General features: G+C 36.3%; 1 protein-coding gene across 2 annotated transcripts; it reads left to right on the top strand.

The window, feature by feature from the left end:
- The first annotated feature begins 1,271 nt into the window (after nucleotides 1-1,271).
- On the top strand, nucleotides 1,272-19,516 carry LOC115766789. 2 transcript variants are annotated; one of them, XM_030710808.1, is made up of 12 exons: nucleotides 1,272-1,332; nucleotides 5,915-7,934; nucleotides 13,779-13,936; nucleotides 14,411-14,555; nucleotides 15,135-15,227; nucleotides 16,057-16,196; nucleotides 16,268-16,558; nucleotides 16,619-16,769; nucleotides 16,834-17,119; nucleotides 17,846-17,980; nucleotides 18,771-18,946; nucleotides 19,006-19,516. In XM_030710808.1, the coding sequence occupies exons 2-12, from the start codon at nucleotides 5,915-5,917 to the stop codon at nucleotides 19,206-19,208; spliced, it is 3,798 nt and encodes a 1,265-aa protein (XP_030566668.1). In that variant the 5' UTR covers nucleotides 1,272-1,332; the 3' UTR covers nucleotides 19,209-19,516. The 2 variants fall into 2 exon arrangements, 1 of the variants encoding a protein (XP_030566668.1); XR_004018334.1 differs by lacking the exons at nucleotides 13,779-13,936; nucleotides 16,057-16,196; nucleotides 16,268-16,558; ... (3 more) ...; nucleotides 18,771-18,946; nucleotides 19,006-19,516 and having other exon boundaries at nucleotides 15,135-15,211.
- Nucleotides 19,517-19,781: the final 265 nt, after the last annotated feature.

The raw sequence follows: 19,781 nt of genomic DNA, 5'->3' as shown, positions 1-19,781 counted from the left end.
TCATAATGCTCATAATGCTTTGCTTGTATCTAAGAAGCACAGGGAAAATAGTTAATGCCGGGTATGGTTAAGATATCTGGAAAAACAAAAAGTTGTTCATACAAGAACCTCATTTTCGTCCGATCATTTTTATGGCAGCTGTATGATATAGTAACCCGATACAAACAATATTTCGTTTTCGTTTGAGCTTGGTCAAGATATATAGAAAACCGAAAATGTTTTCCATACAACTTTACCTTCGACTAAACGTTTCTATGACAGCTAAATGATATTGTGGTCCGATATTGATAGGATTTTGTATATATATGAGACGCATAGTAAAACTAATAAATGATATCAAGATATCTAGATAAACAAAAATCTTTTTCATAAAAGAACCTGATTTTCGTCCGATTGTTCCTATGGGAGCTACATGATATAGTGGTCAGATCCAACCGGTTTCGATATACATATTGCGTGCAGCAGAGTAAGGGACTTTTGTAAAGTTTCATAAAGATAAATAGACAGAAGGACATGTCTAAATCGACTCGGCTATTGATATTGATCAAGAATATATATACTTTATCGGGTTGGAGATGTCTTCTTCTGTGCTTACACAGTTACTATAAAATTATAATACCCTCTCCTGGATATAAGTTTGACACTTTTGTCACTTTTTCCCACTTGCAGGTTGAATTCAAAATCGCCAAAATCGCCTTACTGCACAGTTCTGACATAAAACGAAGTTATAGTAAAAATTTCCATCAGTCAGGAAAAATTCGTTGATATACATGGATAAGAACAAACCAGAGATGCGGATATACCCAGTTGCATATATTGTGTAGTATATGTATCTATCTTTCAAAATTTCTGTTTATCACTCTATATTCACATAAGTCCATATCAATACAAATACATTCATGATCATAAGTCTGCACCATAGCGAGAGCGTATTTAAGTATATGTGTATACTTATATATGTGTACATAAGTAAAGAGACGCGCATGCACATATGGATGGATGTCTGTATGTATTTATAAACATTTGTATACATACAGCCATATTTTCTCAAGAATAAACTGATTTTTTATGTATTCTATCTTTTTAGTGCTCTCAAAATATTTGACGTTATTCTCGAGACTTGAGTTTGTTGAACAGTCTAAATCGATGTGTTTTTGAGATTTGCATAATTAAAAATATAGAGTTAAATTTGTTCTTTTTTATCGTTGCCTTCTAAATAAATTCAATTTAACAATCAGTTTCTTGAATATATTTTAATGAATTACAATATACTGCGACAACAAATATCTACATAAGCCCCCTTCATTTGGGTACAATAAAGTAATAATTATTGTAAGTATTTCCCTTAAATATACATACATATGGATATATGCATAGTTATAAATGTATATGTGAATTTACATATTACATAGGCTTAAGTATGCATGCATGCCCACAACCATATAATGAACACACACATACACACGCGCCCACACACGCAAACACACGCATAGATATCAATGCTACACCAATTAGGCAAATAATTTAACTTTTAACAATATCAAATTTGATTTGAAATGCTGCCTTCCTCTTGTATATTAATAATTAAAAATTTATAAATCATTTACTGTACATGGAATAATACTCCATGTGGAAATGGGATGATTTTTTTGGTAAACTCAGCAAGTACAACAATGCTCTGGCAAGTTGGGAGCAAGCTTCCAAGCTGTAAGTAAATGTGAAAATATTTATCCTAACTGAAGCACATGTCTTTTAATTAGACCTGTTGTTTACGATTTCTTGCAACTTTTGGGCCATTACCCAATTTGTATTCTTGTAAAGGTCTGTGGCGATCTGGCCTCACAAAAATTTTTGCGTTTCTCTTTTTATTTTTGTCAAATTTGGTTACACTTATTAGGAGAAGTATGCTCAACACATTATAGCTCGAGCTCTCAACCTATCAGCATTCACGCGTTTAAATAATCACTTTTATGATTATTTACTGAAGCAACAATGATTTTTAGAAGAATATAATTTATTTGTGTTAATGGATGTGGAATACATACATTCCTACTGTTAAGCCAAATTGGTGAGCCCTACAACAACCAGAAGAGGAAGGACCTACTCAAATTGCAATCCTCGTCAATTTCATGGGCATACTTCGCAATCATTAAATTGGCCAATTGAAGCTATTCGAAAACTACAAAATTGAGGACGACAGGAGTTGTTGGCAATGTAATTTCTGTTTTTGTCTAGACGCACAAACATAGAAATGTTTTTCAAAAATCTGGAAAGCGGGTTTCCCTTGCCATGCATAGGTTGACGGAAGGAACACGAGAAGAATTCACATTTGCAGATATTCAATTAAATCCATACATCACACTCAAGCAACCTGTTCGAGCAAAGTTCGCTGAGTCAGAGATGAGTCCCGGTGATGGACATCCAATACCAATACTTCCCAAATGCCTACCTCCTGCAAATGCCTACCAACATCCCTGGTATTCGTGAGACTTCATCAATGTTTATGCCATGCAAATTTATTCCATGGTTAGGATACACGTTCACAGTATACCAGTTTATAATCGACTATTTATACCGGATACAAACTCCTGTAAGAAATTCATTATTGATTCTGGTGCAGAAGTGTTACATACCTTCTGCAGCCATAGGACGAAAATATGTCTATAGTCTTCAATCCTTAGCAACATTAAAATACGAGGATTCAACTCAGTGCATCCAGAAAAAAGACTTACCAACATTTGCAAAGGCCTCTTCCTGACTCCTGACAAAATTTACTCTACCAAAATGGAATTCGAGTTCTTGCTCAAAATGGTCCAACATGTAATTCGCGGTCATGTGGTTCCGGTTATCCATTCCAAACAGGCCAGAAAATAATAATAAATATATAATGATCTTAACCGTTCGTATAACTAGATCCATATCGAATCGGGGACACCATATGGTGTGTCATTTACACACATGGCCTTTCGATTAAGGACTAAACTTAAGGACTATACCCTCGTTTATAAAGATGGTATCGTTTGGCATTTTCATGTCAAAAACAACTCTAGCAAATGTAGTTTCGGTCTAACATCAATCGAATTTCCTCGTCTATTTGGTCGATCCCAGTCAAATCAAACCATTGCCAGACAAAGTTTAAACCATTATCTAAATTCCCTTGTCCGCAATTGTCAACTTTTAGAGATGATCCTTGCCAAAAGCAAGGACACAAAAAAAATTAATTAATACCGGACAATGAAAAAAGGACTCATCTCACTCAACATGGATGCTTCACCTGCAAATTGTCCAGAGGTATAAAAGCTACTTACTGATAATACGCCTACAATCCTCGAATTTAATCTATTAAATCATATCGAAAGGACATTATCAGCAAGATACATGGCATGGCCCATGCAGTAGTTGGTTGAGTAATTGAACTAGTAATTGAACTATTAATTGATCTAGTAATTGAACTTCGTAGAGCACTGCATTGCTTACCGAAAATCTGAAGTCATTCGGCATGTTCACTCACCATTTCATAAAAGATACTCGGCCCTCACATATAGTTGAACACATCAATTTGAACCTCATTGGATCACTGACTTTATCTGGTCAATTCACATTTTGTTCACGATCATCGCCAGATGCAGTTGCTATCGAGGCTATCCAAGCTAAAACAGTTTCCATAGCAGTCGACAACACATGGATCGCTTAGCAGTTCCACCGAGGAGTACTTCGGATCAAGGCAGGCAATTTGAGTTCAGATCATTAAAGGAGTTATCCTCCTAGGCAGTGACCATGGAAACTGCGAGCTACATATGGCCCCGCACAATCGTAGCAAAGCTTGCTAACTCCAAAACTTTTCATCTTTCTGGATTATTTTTCAGCAACTGATTTATCGAAATCCGTCCAATACAAATGCAATATAAATGCAATACAATACATCGAAGGCTTTCATCTTTAAGCAATTAGATTATTCAAACCAGTTTACGGTTAATGCTGATGATACCAAAGTATCGATTGATCGTCACAAACTTGGTTGGATGAAAGCCTACATCGTGAAGACGAAACCAATGATACTCCCAAGAGTTTCACAATTTGATACACATACACATGTATATAATTCGAGCGCTCTCTTTGGAATGCTTTGTAAAGGAACGATTGTAAGAAAAATAGAATTTATTTATATTTATGGATCTTGAATAGTGACCCATACCCTCCCTCTGTTTAACCAAAGCTTAAATAAATGTTTATTAACAAATTTAACAATCTACTCTACTTATCAAAACAAATGGAAAATTAATAGTGGTACATTTCAAACAAATAAGAGGTTCTAGCAGCACCTACATCTAAAATTTCAAGTCTCTAGCTCTTATAGGTTTTGAGAGCCTTGCGTTCATACATTCGGACGGACGGACGGACGGACAGACAGACAGACATGGCTAGATCGACTCGGCTATTGGTGCTGATCAAGAATATATATACTTTATGGGGTCGGGGATGCTTCCTTTTTCCTGTTACATACATTTGGATTTTGCACAAATACAATTTACGCGTATACACATTTTTAATGGGTTCTGCTTCTTATATGCAACGGGAATAAAAATCCTAGGTAACATAATGAATTTTTTTGTATCTGTTGCTAAACATACTTATCTGGATACATATGGGAACTTTCTGACTTCCCTTGGGGAGCACCTGTTCTATACACAAAAACAATATATCATATTCTATACTAAAGGAACAAAATTAAAATTTGTATACCCTGAACCCATTAAAAATGGGTATAAGGGTATATTGTATTTGTGCAAAATCCAAATGTATGTAACAGGCAGAAGGAAGCATCTCCGACCCCATAAAGTATATATATACTTGATCAGCACCAATAGCCGAGTCGATCTAGCCATGTCTGTCTGTCTGTCCGTCCGACCGTCCGTCCGTCCGAATGTATGAACGCAACGATCTCAGAACCTATAAGAGCTAGAGACTTGATATTTTAGATGTAGATGCTCCTAGCTCCTGCGCAGATCGAGTTTGATTCCGATAATCGATAACTTACTCCGTTTCCAAGCAGTCGATAAAAATCGATATCGATATCCTGTTTTTTGGGCAATTTTGGTAAATAATAAGAGCTAGAGTCACCAAACTTGACATATAGCTTCTAAAATAGAATATATATATGCATTTGATGTTGGAAGAAGAGGGTTCAGGGTATCCCCTAGTCGGGAGCTCCCGACTAGAACCTCTTGTTAAATCTGGTTTTTATATAAATATTTTTAAAGGGGAACTGGAACGTAGAGAAGGAGCCATGTGTATTACACTTCATAATGTATTTCTTACTCAAGATCGGCATTTATAAGTTCAACAATGCGCCCTTAATTCTAATCAACATCAGACTATAGCTGCAATTGAAATGATCGGTCGCAAATTAAGTTCTTGTATACAAAATTAGTTTATTTATGAAGATATCTTTAGCAAAGCCGGCATTTATTAGTTTAACTATGCTGCTTAAATATGAGCCAAGTCTTATCAATATCACACTACTATATTATATACTACTACTATATATACATTTTTTGGTTTCCTGACATATTTTTACCAAACAAAACTTCACTGTTCCCAAATTCTCCAAATGACAAAAAGTTATTATATCTTCGGCGTGCCGAAGAAACCCTTCTTTCTCTTTGTACGGTAACATACGAGGGAAATGAAACAAAAATTTTGGGTGCTCTTCACTTTGCATTAAGAAAATTGCATTAATAAGGCGACGTTGAAGATTTGATTGCCATTCCCTATCGAACATGTCTGCAAAACATACTATAAAGATCATAACGCACATTTCAAAGGATTCTTGCCATAACTGGTGCCTACTATATTGATAAAAATAATTGAACATCGAACCTCGTAAAAGTATTCATGATTGTATTTGTTTCAGATGGCATCAATATACACAAAATCACAAGCTCTGGATGTAAAAAAAGATATAATGCCAAGTTCTTCGGGACAGTTGGTCAGTTCTTTGCGTCAACCCGTGACAGTGATTAAAAAAAGATCGGGCCCCTTAGATGGTATGATCGATGAGCTTCATAGACTCGAAGGAACTACTACTCATGAAGTGGGCTTGTCGCTAACGAACTCGAACATTACTGACAATCAGACAGATGCAATTATCGAGAGCTCAACAAATTGTACAAGGCAAGGTTTGGGTAAAACATCTTCATCGGCATCGGCATCGGCATCGGCATCTGGCCGTCGACGTTTGCAAGCCAAAGATAAGGAGAAGAAACGGGAACGTTGGCTATTAACTCGAAAAACTTGGAGATATATGACCGACGCTGGTCGCAAATTGTTACCCGAGGGCAAGCCACACGGTGCCGAGAGTAGCATACCCGAAATCGAAGCGCAGTTTCAGCGTGTTTGTGCCTCGGAGCCGCGATTTGTATTGTGGCGTCGGAAATCTTCGTTTCCGGGAGCCAGCAAAAGCTCTAGAAAACGTATTAAGATACTTGCACAACATCGAGGCAATTATGCAGCGCAGTCGCAGCTGAGAAACCAAGAGAATGTTGATCAAACAATTGAACTTTTGCAGTCGTACCTTAAAATTCGGGACTCTTACAAGACAACAACTCTGCTCGGGACTAAAACCGTTCGGCCTGACCAAACATCTTCGCCTAGTTCGCGACGTCCAAATTATGACAAAGCACAGACATCTAGCAATTTGTCCACAATATCTTCCGAATCCAGGTCCAATAATATGAATCATGAATCCGTTCTTTTGGATCGCCTAAAAGAACTTTCGAGCTCGTCACTAGGCGGGTTACACGTGGACCAATTAACACCAGCTATTCTGGAAGATAAGGCACTCTTAAAAAAGATATATAATTTTTTAAAAAAACAGCAGCTACATCGTATTTTACATTCCTCTGAGCCGACAAAATCAAATTTAGCCAGATCTACCTCATTTTCAAGTCTGTTCAATTATACGGGCAGTGAAGAAATCGCGCCCATAGATCTAAGTTGTTTTGAGAATACTTCAAAATATACAATTAATAGTCGTGAATTACCAGACCCCAAAGCCGATAAAAAGTCAACGTCGAATACAACAAAACGGCAACAAAAACCACCTGAATCTCTGGATTTTAGCCACAGTACAAAAAGCCTGCAAGGACATGCGCTTCTTAATACAAATAACAATAATCATAGCCATGTAATTCGCGAAAAGTCCCTGAACTCTTGTGGGAGCCAAACAAATTTTATTCAATTGAGTGAGTTAAAATTAATCGCAGAACAATATGAACAAATGCTGGAAATCAAATCGGAAGGCGAAGAGGTCGACAAAAGTTCTCTGACGGTCAATTCGAACCACAGAAGAAGCTCCATCGACAATGAAGACGTATCCCAATCCGTGAGCGATACAATTAAACGATACTTGAGAATGGCTCGGAAAAAGAGTATACAGGATGATGATGCAAGTCGCTTTAAATCGGTCAATTATGATCGAAATTTGCGAAACATTAAGGCAAAAGGTGAAATAAATCCACCCGGCATGGATGAGGGCAACAACAAGGCTGTACAAACCCTAGACGCTTGGGCTCTGGTTGCATTGGATTTCATACGCGGCAACGAGAATTCCAAGAACCTGCGAAATGCCCATATCGCATGGCAAAAAGATCTAGATGAGCGCATACGCCAGAAAATGGAGTGGGAGAAGAGCTTTCAAGAGCGGAACCATGAAAACGTTGCCCAGCACAGAAAGAACCCACAATCGGTTTGCCTATCTGCGCCCACCTCCCCAACAAGTCCCATTCATAGTCCAAAGGAGAAAACTGGAAGAACCGCGAGCGCCATTCTAACGTCGAGTTCGCATTTTCTATCCAATTTTTGGCACGCAGGTTCTTCGGAACCCTCAAATACTCACAGCTTAAAATATGGAAGTACAAATGATTCATTTATAAGTAAGTATACGTACACCCAAATGTATGTATATGGTATGTGCGCATTTCTAGGAGGACTCAAAGAACAACATAGATCAATTTAAAAGTTTTGTTTTCTATTTTGTTAACAAAGTAAAAAAAGTAATTGGACTTGTGCAATATCCGCTTTCTTGTCCCTTAGCCTATCCGTCCGATTCTCTATCCTTTCAATCGTTCCCTTCTCAACCCCGCGAATGAACAAAAAATATATATAATTTCCTTTAGATTACAGTCTTACCTCCATTAACCCAATAATTCTTTTCGACTAGCTAGTCGATTGAATCCGAAAGTTCAACCTGGCTATATTATATAATTTTCTTTTATATTTATATATTCTCGATCATACGAGCTGAGCCGTGCAAAGTTTTAATCAAAGGTTTGAAGTTTAGCAAAGGTCCGTCTTCCGTCCGTCTGTGAATATGTCGGGTTTAGGCAGATCGATGTACTTTGTTAATTAAAAACAAAGTTTTGTAGCATTTCGTTAATAAAATTTAAGTTTAATTTTTGTCAGATTGGCTTTAAGCTTAATTTTGGAGTTTTACAAACACATTGGCATAATTTCTGAGTCAAAAATTGTGAGTAGTGAAATCAAAAACAAGCATTCATTTTTAACAGTTTGCCATTTATGCAGGAAATCGGCATAGATGTAGGTTCTTGTACACATTTGCAAGAGCTGTTTTTGAAAAAAAAAAATAACAGTAAAGAGGTTCTAGTAGGGAGCTCCCGACTAGGGTATACCCTGAACCATCTTCATTCAACATCAGATGCAAATATATATTCTATTTTAGAAGCTAGATGTCAAGTTTGGTGACTGTAGCTCTTATTATTTACCAAAATTGCCCAAAAAAACAGGATATCGATATCAATTTTTATCGATTGCTTGGGAACGGAGTAAGTTATCGATTATCGGAAACAAACTCGATCTGCGCAGGCACTAGGAGCACCTACATCAAATTTCATGTCTCTAGCTCTAATAGGTTCTGAGATCCTTGCGTTCATACATACGGACAGACGGACAGACGGACGGACAGACGGACATGGCTAGATCGACTCGGCTATTGGTGCTGATCAAGAATATATATACTTTATGGGGTCGGAGATGCTTCCTTCTGCCTGTTACATACATTTTGATTTTGCACAAATACAATATACCCTTATACCAAAGACAATATAAACAGTGTTTATATTGTCTTTGCTTATACCCATTTTTAATGGGTTCAGGGTATAATAATTTGTCTGAGCAAAGCCAGTTCATATTTGCTAGTGAGAATATAAGTGAGCACTTAAAAGGTTAAAGGGATTAAAATATTTATTCTGTGAGGGGTAGCAAGGAACTTCGTTGGGCATTTGAATTTGTATGCATATTGTAACAGGCTTGTACATCCAGTACTGTGTAAAGGATTGCTAGTCAGACAGTGTTGAGAAAGAGGTGATGGAGTTACTTGTAGACTAGAGTTGATTGAACACGGATGTCTGCGAAAGTGCTCGAGACTGGATAGTTAAATAAAGAAAGATAAAGAAAGACACACATACAAATAAAAATAAACAAAAATTATACAATATTTAAGAATACCTGGTATTTTCCGCCTATACTATAGGTCGAGTCAGCTGCTAGTCAGCTCTTAATGATCTTACCTATTTACGCGCCATTACCTTCACAGTTTTGAGAAAGAGTGGAAGATTTGTTGATTGAAGTTTATGTGCTAAATGGTGAAATACACATAAAAATACAAATAAAATAATGATACAATATGTAAGGGTATTTTTATTGGGCAACTGGTATTTTTTGAGCTTGCCCGGTTCAAGTTTTTCGTTTCAAGTTTAATACATCCATTTTTCATCAATTTTCTTATTGTTTGACCCCTCTCATAGGACTTAGAGCAAAGATCGTTGAAAATGAGTTTTGGGACGATTTGATGCTAAACAACAATATTGAATATAACATAATCACCACACCAACAGAAAATATACTGATCTACAAGACAGACTGTGTATAAAATGCGCAGATATCCAAAGACAGCCAAGCCGTTAGAAACTTTACGTAGTGCAGGTCGGACTGTAAGATTTTGGGCTTAGTTTTTATTTATTTATTTATTTTCTAATGGTCGACAAAACGAGTGTCTTCCTCATTATTCAATAGATTATACAGTAGATAATGTAATTATATGCTAAAAGCCTAGTTAAAGAACGCAATTTTCTAAATAGCATCACCGAGCGATGGAGGTGTTTTATATGCCAGTCCGGCCAGCTGTTCGCCTTTTCACAGCTAATTTTGTCAGTGAAGCTATTAGAGCCTACATCTAAGCAGAAGGGTGTTATTAGGAAAAAGTGTTCTTAAGCTAAATTAAAAATAATCTTAATTTTAATCTTAATTTTAATAGGAAAAAAGAAAGTAAGAAGATTGTTAATAAAGTAAAGAAATGTAAGCTAGATATAAAGAGTGTTAAGTAGATAGGACAAAGAGGGGGGGGGGGGGGGGGGGGGGGGGGGAATTTACAGCCTGTCCGGCAAGCTATGCCCCTGCTCATAGCTGGGAATGGTCAGTGACTTCCCGAAGGTATCCAGAAAGCAACGATTATATTTTGGGGTAGAGAAAGTTTGGTAAATGCGTAATGCAAGCCATAATAACACCGACAACACCGTCCTACGGTAAGTTAACGACAGAAGGTTAAGAAGAAGCAACCTGCTGGATTAGGATGCCAACCGAAGATTAGGGTCCCAATTTAAACCTTGTAAGCAGAAATTGCTTCTGTACAGGTTCAATACGATCCTAGCTATAGTTATACTGCGGAGACCAGATGCAAAAGCAGTATTCAAGGATAGGCCGAACAAGAGAGATGTACAGAAGCTTCGTTATAAAAGGATGGTTAAATTCTTTAGACCATTAACGTTGGTATCTTTGTGAAGATTGAAGCAGAGTTTAGAATCAAAAAGAACGCCTAAATCCTTAACTGTTAGTATACATTGCAAAGGGATATTGTCGATTGTATAACTGACAAGATAAGGTGTAGTATGATTAAAAGTCATAAACATACACTTTGAACAATTTAGATGCAATTCAAATCGTGTTGTCGAGAATGATGTAGGGGATTAGTGTATGATATGACACGGGCATGTGATATAACAGAGGGGAGATCATTTATAAAAAGAGTAAAGAGTAAAGGTAACGTGAACCTGTTTAGAGGTAGTCAGCCTCAGCATTACTCTTTGGGTCCTATCTTTTAAATAAGAATTAACCCAAAGCAAAAGAGACGGGGGAAACCTATTCGGTCAAGTTTAAAAAGTAAAATGTCATGGTACACAGAGTCAAACGCCTTACTGAAGTCAGTGTAAATGACATCAGTTTGCATTTTCGAAAGGAAAACATAATTTACCAAGCATCTCTGCAGATTGGTCGTAGTTGACCGATTCTTTACGAATCCATGTTGAAGAGGGGAAACAACTGATTTGCAGAAATGCTGCAAATTCAAATTGATTATTTTTTCAAATAATTTAGGAATAGCAGACCGTTTTGCCATGCCCCTGTAATTATGTATATCAGACTTTCGACCTTTCTTGTAAAGAGAAATTATATAAGATTCTTTCCGAAGTGATGAAAAGACAGTTTTAAAGGATAGATAAAAAAGCTTGAGCAATGGACGAAGAAGGGAAGAATTACACTCCTTGAGTAGACAACTAGCAATATTTTCAAGCCCAGGAGAGTAAGAAGATTTTAAAGAATTTATAGCTAAAAGGAGGGTGGAATTGGCAATCATAGCAACATGTGTAGAACAAGAGAAAGTAGTAGCATACGGTTAAGAATTAATATTGGTATAGATTGGAAAAAGCTAGCAAAGAGGGTAGCAGAATCAGAGTCATTGCTAGCTTTATCCATCCCGAGAGAAAAAGAAGATGGCAAACTTGAAGATTTACGCTTCAAGTTTACAAAATTATAAAACTGTCTCGGATTTTGGGAAAATTGCCTTTTACAACGAGTTAGCATTGAGAATTTAGAAGAAAGAAGTTCGACTTGGCTATGGAATATTTAGCCAAGTCTGTATACGAACCAGACTTTTTAAACTTTTTAAAATATTAAGATTTTACTTTTTTTAGATGTGAAAATCTGGGAGTAATCCAAGGTGGTTTTGAAAAAGTAGTCGAAGGAATTGACTTTGGAATACACACATCTAAGAGGGAGTTTAGGGTGATATAAAACGAGAAAGCTATCTTCGGCACGCCGAAGATCTAATTCCCTTGCAGACCCAACCTTTTCATAATGCTTATAGTGCCTTGCCCGTATCCAAGAAACACATGGAAAATAGTTAATGCCGAGTTTGGTCAAGATATCTTGATAAACAAACTGTTTTTTTATACAACAACTTAGGTTTCGACCGATCGTTCCTATGGCAGCTATATAGTGGTATATAGTGGTCCGATCTTAATAGGATTTTGCATATATATGAGGAGCTTAGTAAAACTAATAAATGCCGAGTTTGGTCAAGATATCTTGAAAAACAAAATGTTTTTTTATACAAAAACATAATTTTCGACCGATCGTTCCCATGGCAGCTATATGATATAGTGGTCCGATCTTAATAGGATTTTGCATATATATGAGGAGTAAAGTAAAACTAATAAGTGCCGAGTTTGGTCAAGATATCTTGATAAACGAAATGTGTTTTCATACAAAAACTTAATTTTCGACCGATCGTTCCTATGGCAGCTATATGATTTAGTGGTCCGATCCAGCTGGTTTTCACATATGAGCTGCGTGCAACAGAAAGAGGGACTTCTGCAAAATTTCATTAAGATAGCTTTAAAACTGACAGACTAGTTCGCATAGAAACAGACAGACGGACAGACGTACATGGCTCTATCGACTCGGCTGTTGATGCTGATCAAGAATATATATACTTTATCGGGTCAGAGATGTCTCCTTCTATGCGTTACACATTTCACGACAAAATTATAATACTCTCTGCAAGGGTATAAAAAATTAATGGTAGCAACCGAGCCATATAAGAAATACCAATCGGTTGCATAAATAAGCTGATTCGGCAATGAATAATTTCCTTTGCGAAAGCAACGGCGGGGCTACAATTGAGCATTGCAATCTCTAAAGTAGGATGATATACATCCTCAGGAAGAGGTAAAGGAGGGGACCTAGATTTTGTATTTTGTATTATTATATAATTTTTTGTAATATAATATTATATACAATTTCTCGAGATTTTTCCCCGCTACAGAACCACAGTAGAACATAGCCACAATACGATTCAAGCGGAAAGTGCACGGTTTTTAAATAACAATTTGAATGTGTATTAATGTTCAAAATTTATGTATGCTTGACGGTGCTACCAAAGACAATATCATCAACAATAAGATGAGCAACGCCATACAACAACATGCTACTATGCGGCTTGATCTTTTAAAAATTCAGAACAAAAACGAAATCTGTATTATTGCGCTCTCACAGCCGAAAACGCTAAATGTAGAATTCTTTCTCAGCTTAGGCTCTACGAGGGCCGAAAGCGTCGACGCAGAGCACGATCGAAGACAGGCTGGCGACTAACTTAACTTCGTTGCTTGTGTCAGCATCAAGAAGCCGCGACTTCGGCATTCGTTCGTCTGGCTTTTGGAGAGCGAAGAGACAGTCGGCTGGAGTGTCGTGTGAAGTGGGAAAAGTCAGATGAGAAGCCAGGCTAGAAATTTTGCGTCGCATTCAAATGTATGGGCGTTACTCATCTTAATGTTTATATTGTCTTTGGTGCTACTGTTAGAGATTTCATTTACATATATATAATATACTGAGCTTTTATTTTATTTCATTTTGTCGTGGTTTTTCAGATTCTAAAAATGAAACGACAAATATGCAAAAATCCAAATCGTTATCTAATGTCGGACAGTTTGTTTCAAGAAAAATTTGGGGAAGTCGCTCGAAATGTCAAAGTAGACAAAACCACAGTCAAGATTTTGTCCCACATCGGCAAACTTGGGCTCCCTCGGTAAGAAAAAAAACCCTTAAATAAAGTGACATAATTCTCTAGTACGGAGTGCCCGACTAGAAGATGCCCTGTGCCCAGGTCGAAGGTAACGTGACAAATTTTTAAGCTTCCTCTTAAATCAAATGTATATTAAATTGTGATTTCCAATATGTACTATATATTAGATATTTGTGTGTTTATTCCTAGAGCTTAATGAGAGAATTCCTGCTTAATGTAAAAATATCTTGAACTTTTTGTATATTCCATTCTATTAGTTTTTTAATTATTACCCCTTTGAAATCAACTATGTTTAACGCACTTTAAATAAGTACAACAAAATAAAAATAGAAAATGTTATTCGGCACTTGGCACCAACAAAAAGTTTGATCACAGCCCCATCCCAAAAAGTATGATCTTGTGACATTGTCTAGTCGGACTGATAAATTTGGAAATTTCGAATACTAAATTAAAACGTTCCCATCCTCTTCTGCGTAGGAGAACTGTACATGGATATCGGAAGAAGGACAGGTCCTACAACTAACGGATACATCCTTAGAAAAACTTTCCGATATTGAAGCAGAGTTCCTTATGCATATTGCTCTTGAAAAAATTAAGGAACTAAATATTGGAACGAATATAGGTAAGTTAATATAATATCATTGCCATCTCAACTTGTTCAGAACTTAAAAAGATTATATTGGATTAATGTACTGTCCGTCTTACTTTCCGTCCGGCAGATCCGTTTACAAGTCTGGTCAAAAGTTCGACTCAAACATTTCTCTATATAATTCTAACGTTTTAGAGCTAAAGTGCCCATTTTTAGTATTATTATTTGAAGTGCTTGCGCAAATCGAATAAGAATTTCGAACGAGATACCCTCTTATAGTTTTTGAGAACTGCTTAAAAAAACAAAGCTTAAAATCGATTTTTATCGATATTTTGAAAATGGGACAACATATCGAGAAGAAATGATAAATGCATTTCCAAATCTCTAATAGACGGACATGGTGAAATTTATTCAGCTCGGCGTCCTGATCGAGATCAAATACATTGTATGGTCGGTCATACCTCCTACTCCTTATAAAAATTGGGTGCAGACAGATGGACAGAAAGTGATACGGTCACTGAACAAATCCAATATTACAATATATGTAGCTATATATCAAGCACCTTGTACATATTATGTAAGTTTATCAATTGCACTTATGTAAATATTTAGATTTGGAACGTAAAACTCAGAAGACACGAGTTGTATCAAAGAAAAGAGCGCTTACAACAAGCATTTTCGATATCGGCAAAAAGGACGAACACAGTAAGCAGTGCTTTTAATAAGAAATAAATTCTTAAATTCATAAATTTCAAATCTAATTCATCTCATTCTCGTTTAACACTCTTTTTGATATTTAAAGTAAATTTATATGCCTACTTATATGCTAAACAAGTAAGAGGTTCTAGTCGGGCGCTTCCGACCAGGGGATACCCTGAACGCTCTTCATCCAACATCAAATGCATATATTTATTCTATTTTAGAAGCTATATGTCAAGTTTGATGACTCTGGCTCTTATTATTTACCAAAATTGCCCAAAAAACAATATATTGATATCGATTTTTATCGATTGCTTGGAAACGGAGTAAGTTATCGATAATCGGAAACAAACTCGATCTACGCGGGAACTAGGAGCATCTACATCTAAAAGCCTCTAGGTCTTATAGGTTCTGAGATCCTTGCGTTCATACATACGGACAGACGGACAGACAGACAGACAGACAGACAGACAGACAGACGGACCTGGCTAGATCGACTCGGCTATTGGTGCTGATCAAGAATATATATAATTTTTGGGGTCGAAGATGCTTCCTTCTGCCTGTTACATACATTTGGATTTTGCACAAATACAATATACCCGTATACCCATTTTAAATTGGTTCAGGGTATAAAAATGTGTAATTTGTAAGGCAACAATTAATTTATTTGGAGATGCTTTTTTCAGCTTTTAAAAGTGTCATAAATTTCAGTTAAGTGTTCTATAATAAAATGTGCATTTCAAATATTCGTTCACCTAATAACATCTAATAACTAATTTCCAAAAATAATAATGTAGTATGTCAGTTTAATAATTTGTATGTTCATTTAAATAAGACGGACGCGATATTTTATTTGGGACTTCTTTGGAATCCTGCTTGTCCAGGGACAGAAAGCGAGGCGGAGGAATGGATACCGGTTCGAAGCATACGTTGACGTCAGTATTTTCTAGCAGGGTTGGAAAATTAAATGATAACGTATGTATTTACCATTTTAAATAACCACTAAATTAAATTAATTAGGTTTGTGCATATTCTTTATACTAAAGGTACGTTCCTATGAAAGTTTGCCAACGAAATCTTTAAAGCATGGGGCTTCCTCTGACTACATGACAAATCTTCAAAAATCTGCCTCGATGTCAATGCAAATGTCGCGCAGTCATTTTGACATGAGGAATGTTGAACTGGATCTCGACAGAATACTATTCGAAGGATCAAAAAACAGTTTTTTTTTAAATGTGCCTATGTTTATAATAATCTGTATAGAATATTTGGAAGAACATGGTCTCCAAAAAGTCGGTCTCTTTCGAGTTAGTACATCGCAGAAGCGTGTAAAACAAGTAAGTCCATATAATTTTCATTTGCTTATAAACAAATTAATAAACATATGAATATTTTAGCTTCGTGAGGAATTTGATAAGAACTGCAACATGTGCATTCCTGAAAATACATGTCCACATGATGTAGCGACATTGCTTAAGGAATTTTTACGAGATCTCCCTGAGCCCCTCCTGTGCAAAAGATTATATACAACATTTTTGGAGACTCAACGTAAGACGCACGGAGATTAGGTTAGTCTGAAGACTGAGACTGAACAAAATTTATACTTTTTTAGGGATACGAAATCGGCGCCTTCAGCTGGAAGCCATATCTCACCTTATAAAACTGCTGCCTGTTGTGCATAGAGATACATTGTATGTCTTACTAAAGTTTCTGGGAAATGTAGCTGCTCATTGTGATGATATATGCGCCCCGGACGGTACAATCCAAATGAATGGAAACAAAATGGACAGCAACAACTTATCCACAGTGTTTGCTCCAAATATTTTGCGGGATTATGTGCCAAAAACGGCTGAATATAAAGAGCATGGAAATATGGTAGACGCAATAAATGTGATCAGGTAATATCTAGGCCACAGAGCGATTCATTGATTACTTTTATTAAATTCATAACTATTATTTATATCTTTATACCCTGAACTCATTTATATCTCTTTCCATATCGATAATATCAAAAAATTTGTTATAAGACTTCGACTAGACACAAATCAAAAACATTTCATTTTTATACCCTGAACCCATTAAAAATGGGTATAAGCGTAAATTGTATTTTTGCAAAATCCAAATGTATGTAACAGGCAGAAGGAAGCATCTTCGACCCCATAAAGTATATATATTCTTGACCAGCATCAATAGCCGAGTCGATCTAGCCATGTCCGTCTGTCTGTCCGTCCGTCCGTATGTATGAACGCAAGGATCTCAAAACCTATACGAGTCTTGAAATTTTAGATGTAGGTGCTCCTAGGGCCTGCGCAGATCGAGTTTGTTTCCGATAATCGATAACTTACTCCGTTCCCAAGTAGTCGATAAAAATCGATATCGATATCCTGTTTTTTGGGCAATTTTGGTAAATATTAAGAGCCATTGTCACCAAACTTGACATAAAGCTTCTAAAATAGAATATATATATATATATATATATTTGATGTTGGAAGAAGAGGGTTTAGGGTATGCCCTAGTCGGGAGCTCCCGACTAGAACCTCTTGCTTGTTTTTTTGGCTAATTGATTTTCAAATATTCAGCCTAAATTTAAATTGATAATCCAATCCTATCTTTTTTATTTGCAGAATAATGATTGATCACTATGAAGAGATCTTTAAAGTGCCTGTTGAGCTTGTAGACGTGCTTTACTCCCATATGCTGGATAAGTGTCCAGAGCAACTACACGTTATAATTACGAAGAAACTAAATCAATTATTAAAGTAAGAATTTTGTATTATTATCCTTATTTTTAAACAAGAGTATTCACTCTTTTGATATATCAAGTAGATATCCTAAGATTTCATTTGCATCGACTAACTAACTGAAGGCTGACGGCTGATGGGAGACCAAGCTTGGGGCTTTACAAAATAATTATACCCTGAACCCATTAAAAATGGGTATAAGGGTATATTGTATTTGTGCAAAATCCAAATGAATGTAACAGGCAAAAGGAAGCATCTCCGACCCCATAAATTATATATATTCTTGATCAGCATCAATAGCCGAGTCGATCTAGCCATGTCCGTATGTCTGTCCGTCCGTCCGTCCGTCCGTAAATAATAAGAGATAGAGTCACCAAACTTGACATATAGCTTCTAAAATTGAATATATATATGCATTTGATGTTGGAAGAAGAGGGTTCAGGGTATCCCCTAGTCGGGAGCTCCCGACTAGAACCTCTTACTTGTTTTCTATTATGTCCTTGCAGTCGTCCGAGACTTAAAACTAACAATATAAGCCATGACTCTTCGGGCATTACGTATAGAAACTTGTGTATAGAATGGGTTTTACTCTTTACTGCAAGCCTCAGAATTAGTTTCAGCTCAAACCAGAGTTTTTCGTATATTTTGAAATAAAATTAATTAAAATTGGCCCGTTCTGCTGAAAATATTTAATGTCGTGCATATTTTAAAGGAGAAACTGGAGTCGATCTTTGATTAAAATTATCATAATTATTGTCTCTTTACAATATAGTATAATGTATATTCATAAAATATATTTTTCTTAAAGTGCTCAAGTTGGGGAATCCAAACCAGATGGAACTTACGATTCGGCGCTTTCAATTGACGGAAGGCGTCAATCAACGCCTATTTTATTGGAACACCCAAACGTGTTTTCAGCCAGTCTGCAAATATCAATGCCGGAGGAATCATCTTTACAGCCAACACGGGCAAATATAATTCAAGGTACTCGATAAAGCATAAAGAAATTATTATATATATATATATATTCCCAATTTCTTTAGAGAGTAAAGTTCGAAATACGAGTATTTCCGAACCAAAGCTACCAACTAGTATATCCAACATTGGCGGAGCAACATTATTTGCAAAGACAGCCGAGTTTGAGAAGAACACACCTATAAATGTAGCCCATGGAACACAAAATCCAACAGCTAAAGCAAAACCACTCTATAAGCGACAACAATTAATTTCAAGTTCCAGACGATAAGAAAGAGCAACGAAAGAGCCTTTCTAATCTTCGAGAAAGCTCTCTTAAAATTACAAACTTAAGGCCACTTTGCTGTGGGAAATATAAACAGACAGACAGACGGACGGACAACAAGACTGACACTGCACAGAACCAATTTAATATACATATAATCGCATAATTGGTCAAATCATTTAAATGTACTAAATACCAATATATGTACGACTTATGAGTTAGCTAAAGGTCTCAGCTGCCAGGGTAATAATGTAAATCCATATAATTTTAGTTTTTAAGCTAGTTCTTTGCTTTGTATAAATATAATAACATAAAATGTAAATTCAAAGAATAAAAATATTCGTGCGTGTAAATATAACAAAAGTGACCCGATCTGCTTAAACAAAATCTGGTTGACACTCGACCATTTATTTTACTACTTTTATGCAACACCGACCCTAGTTTTTAAGTGCAGTGTTGGAAAATACATTTTTTTCAAATATTCTGGGCTTTTTATACACTGAACCCATTAAAAATGGGTATATTGTATTTGTGTGAAATCCAAATGTATGTAACAGGCAGAAGGAAGCATCTCCGACC

The sequence above is a fragment of the Drosophila novamexicana genome, unplaced genomic scaffold, assembly GCF_003285875.2.
Source record: "Drosophila novamexicana strain 15010-1031.04,08,12 unplaced genomic scaffold, DnovRS2.1 tig00001222-arrow-arrow-pilon, whole genome shotgun sequence".
Classification (NCBI taxonomy): domain Eukaryota; kingdom Metazoa; phylum Arthropoda; class Insecta; order Diptera; family Drosophilidae; genus Drosophila; species Drosophila novamexicana.
This window is presented reverse-complemented; position numbering and strand designations above follow the sequence as displayed.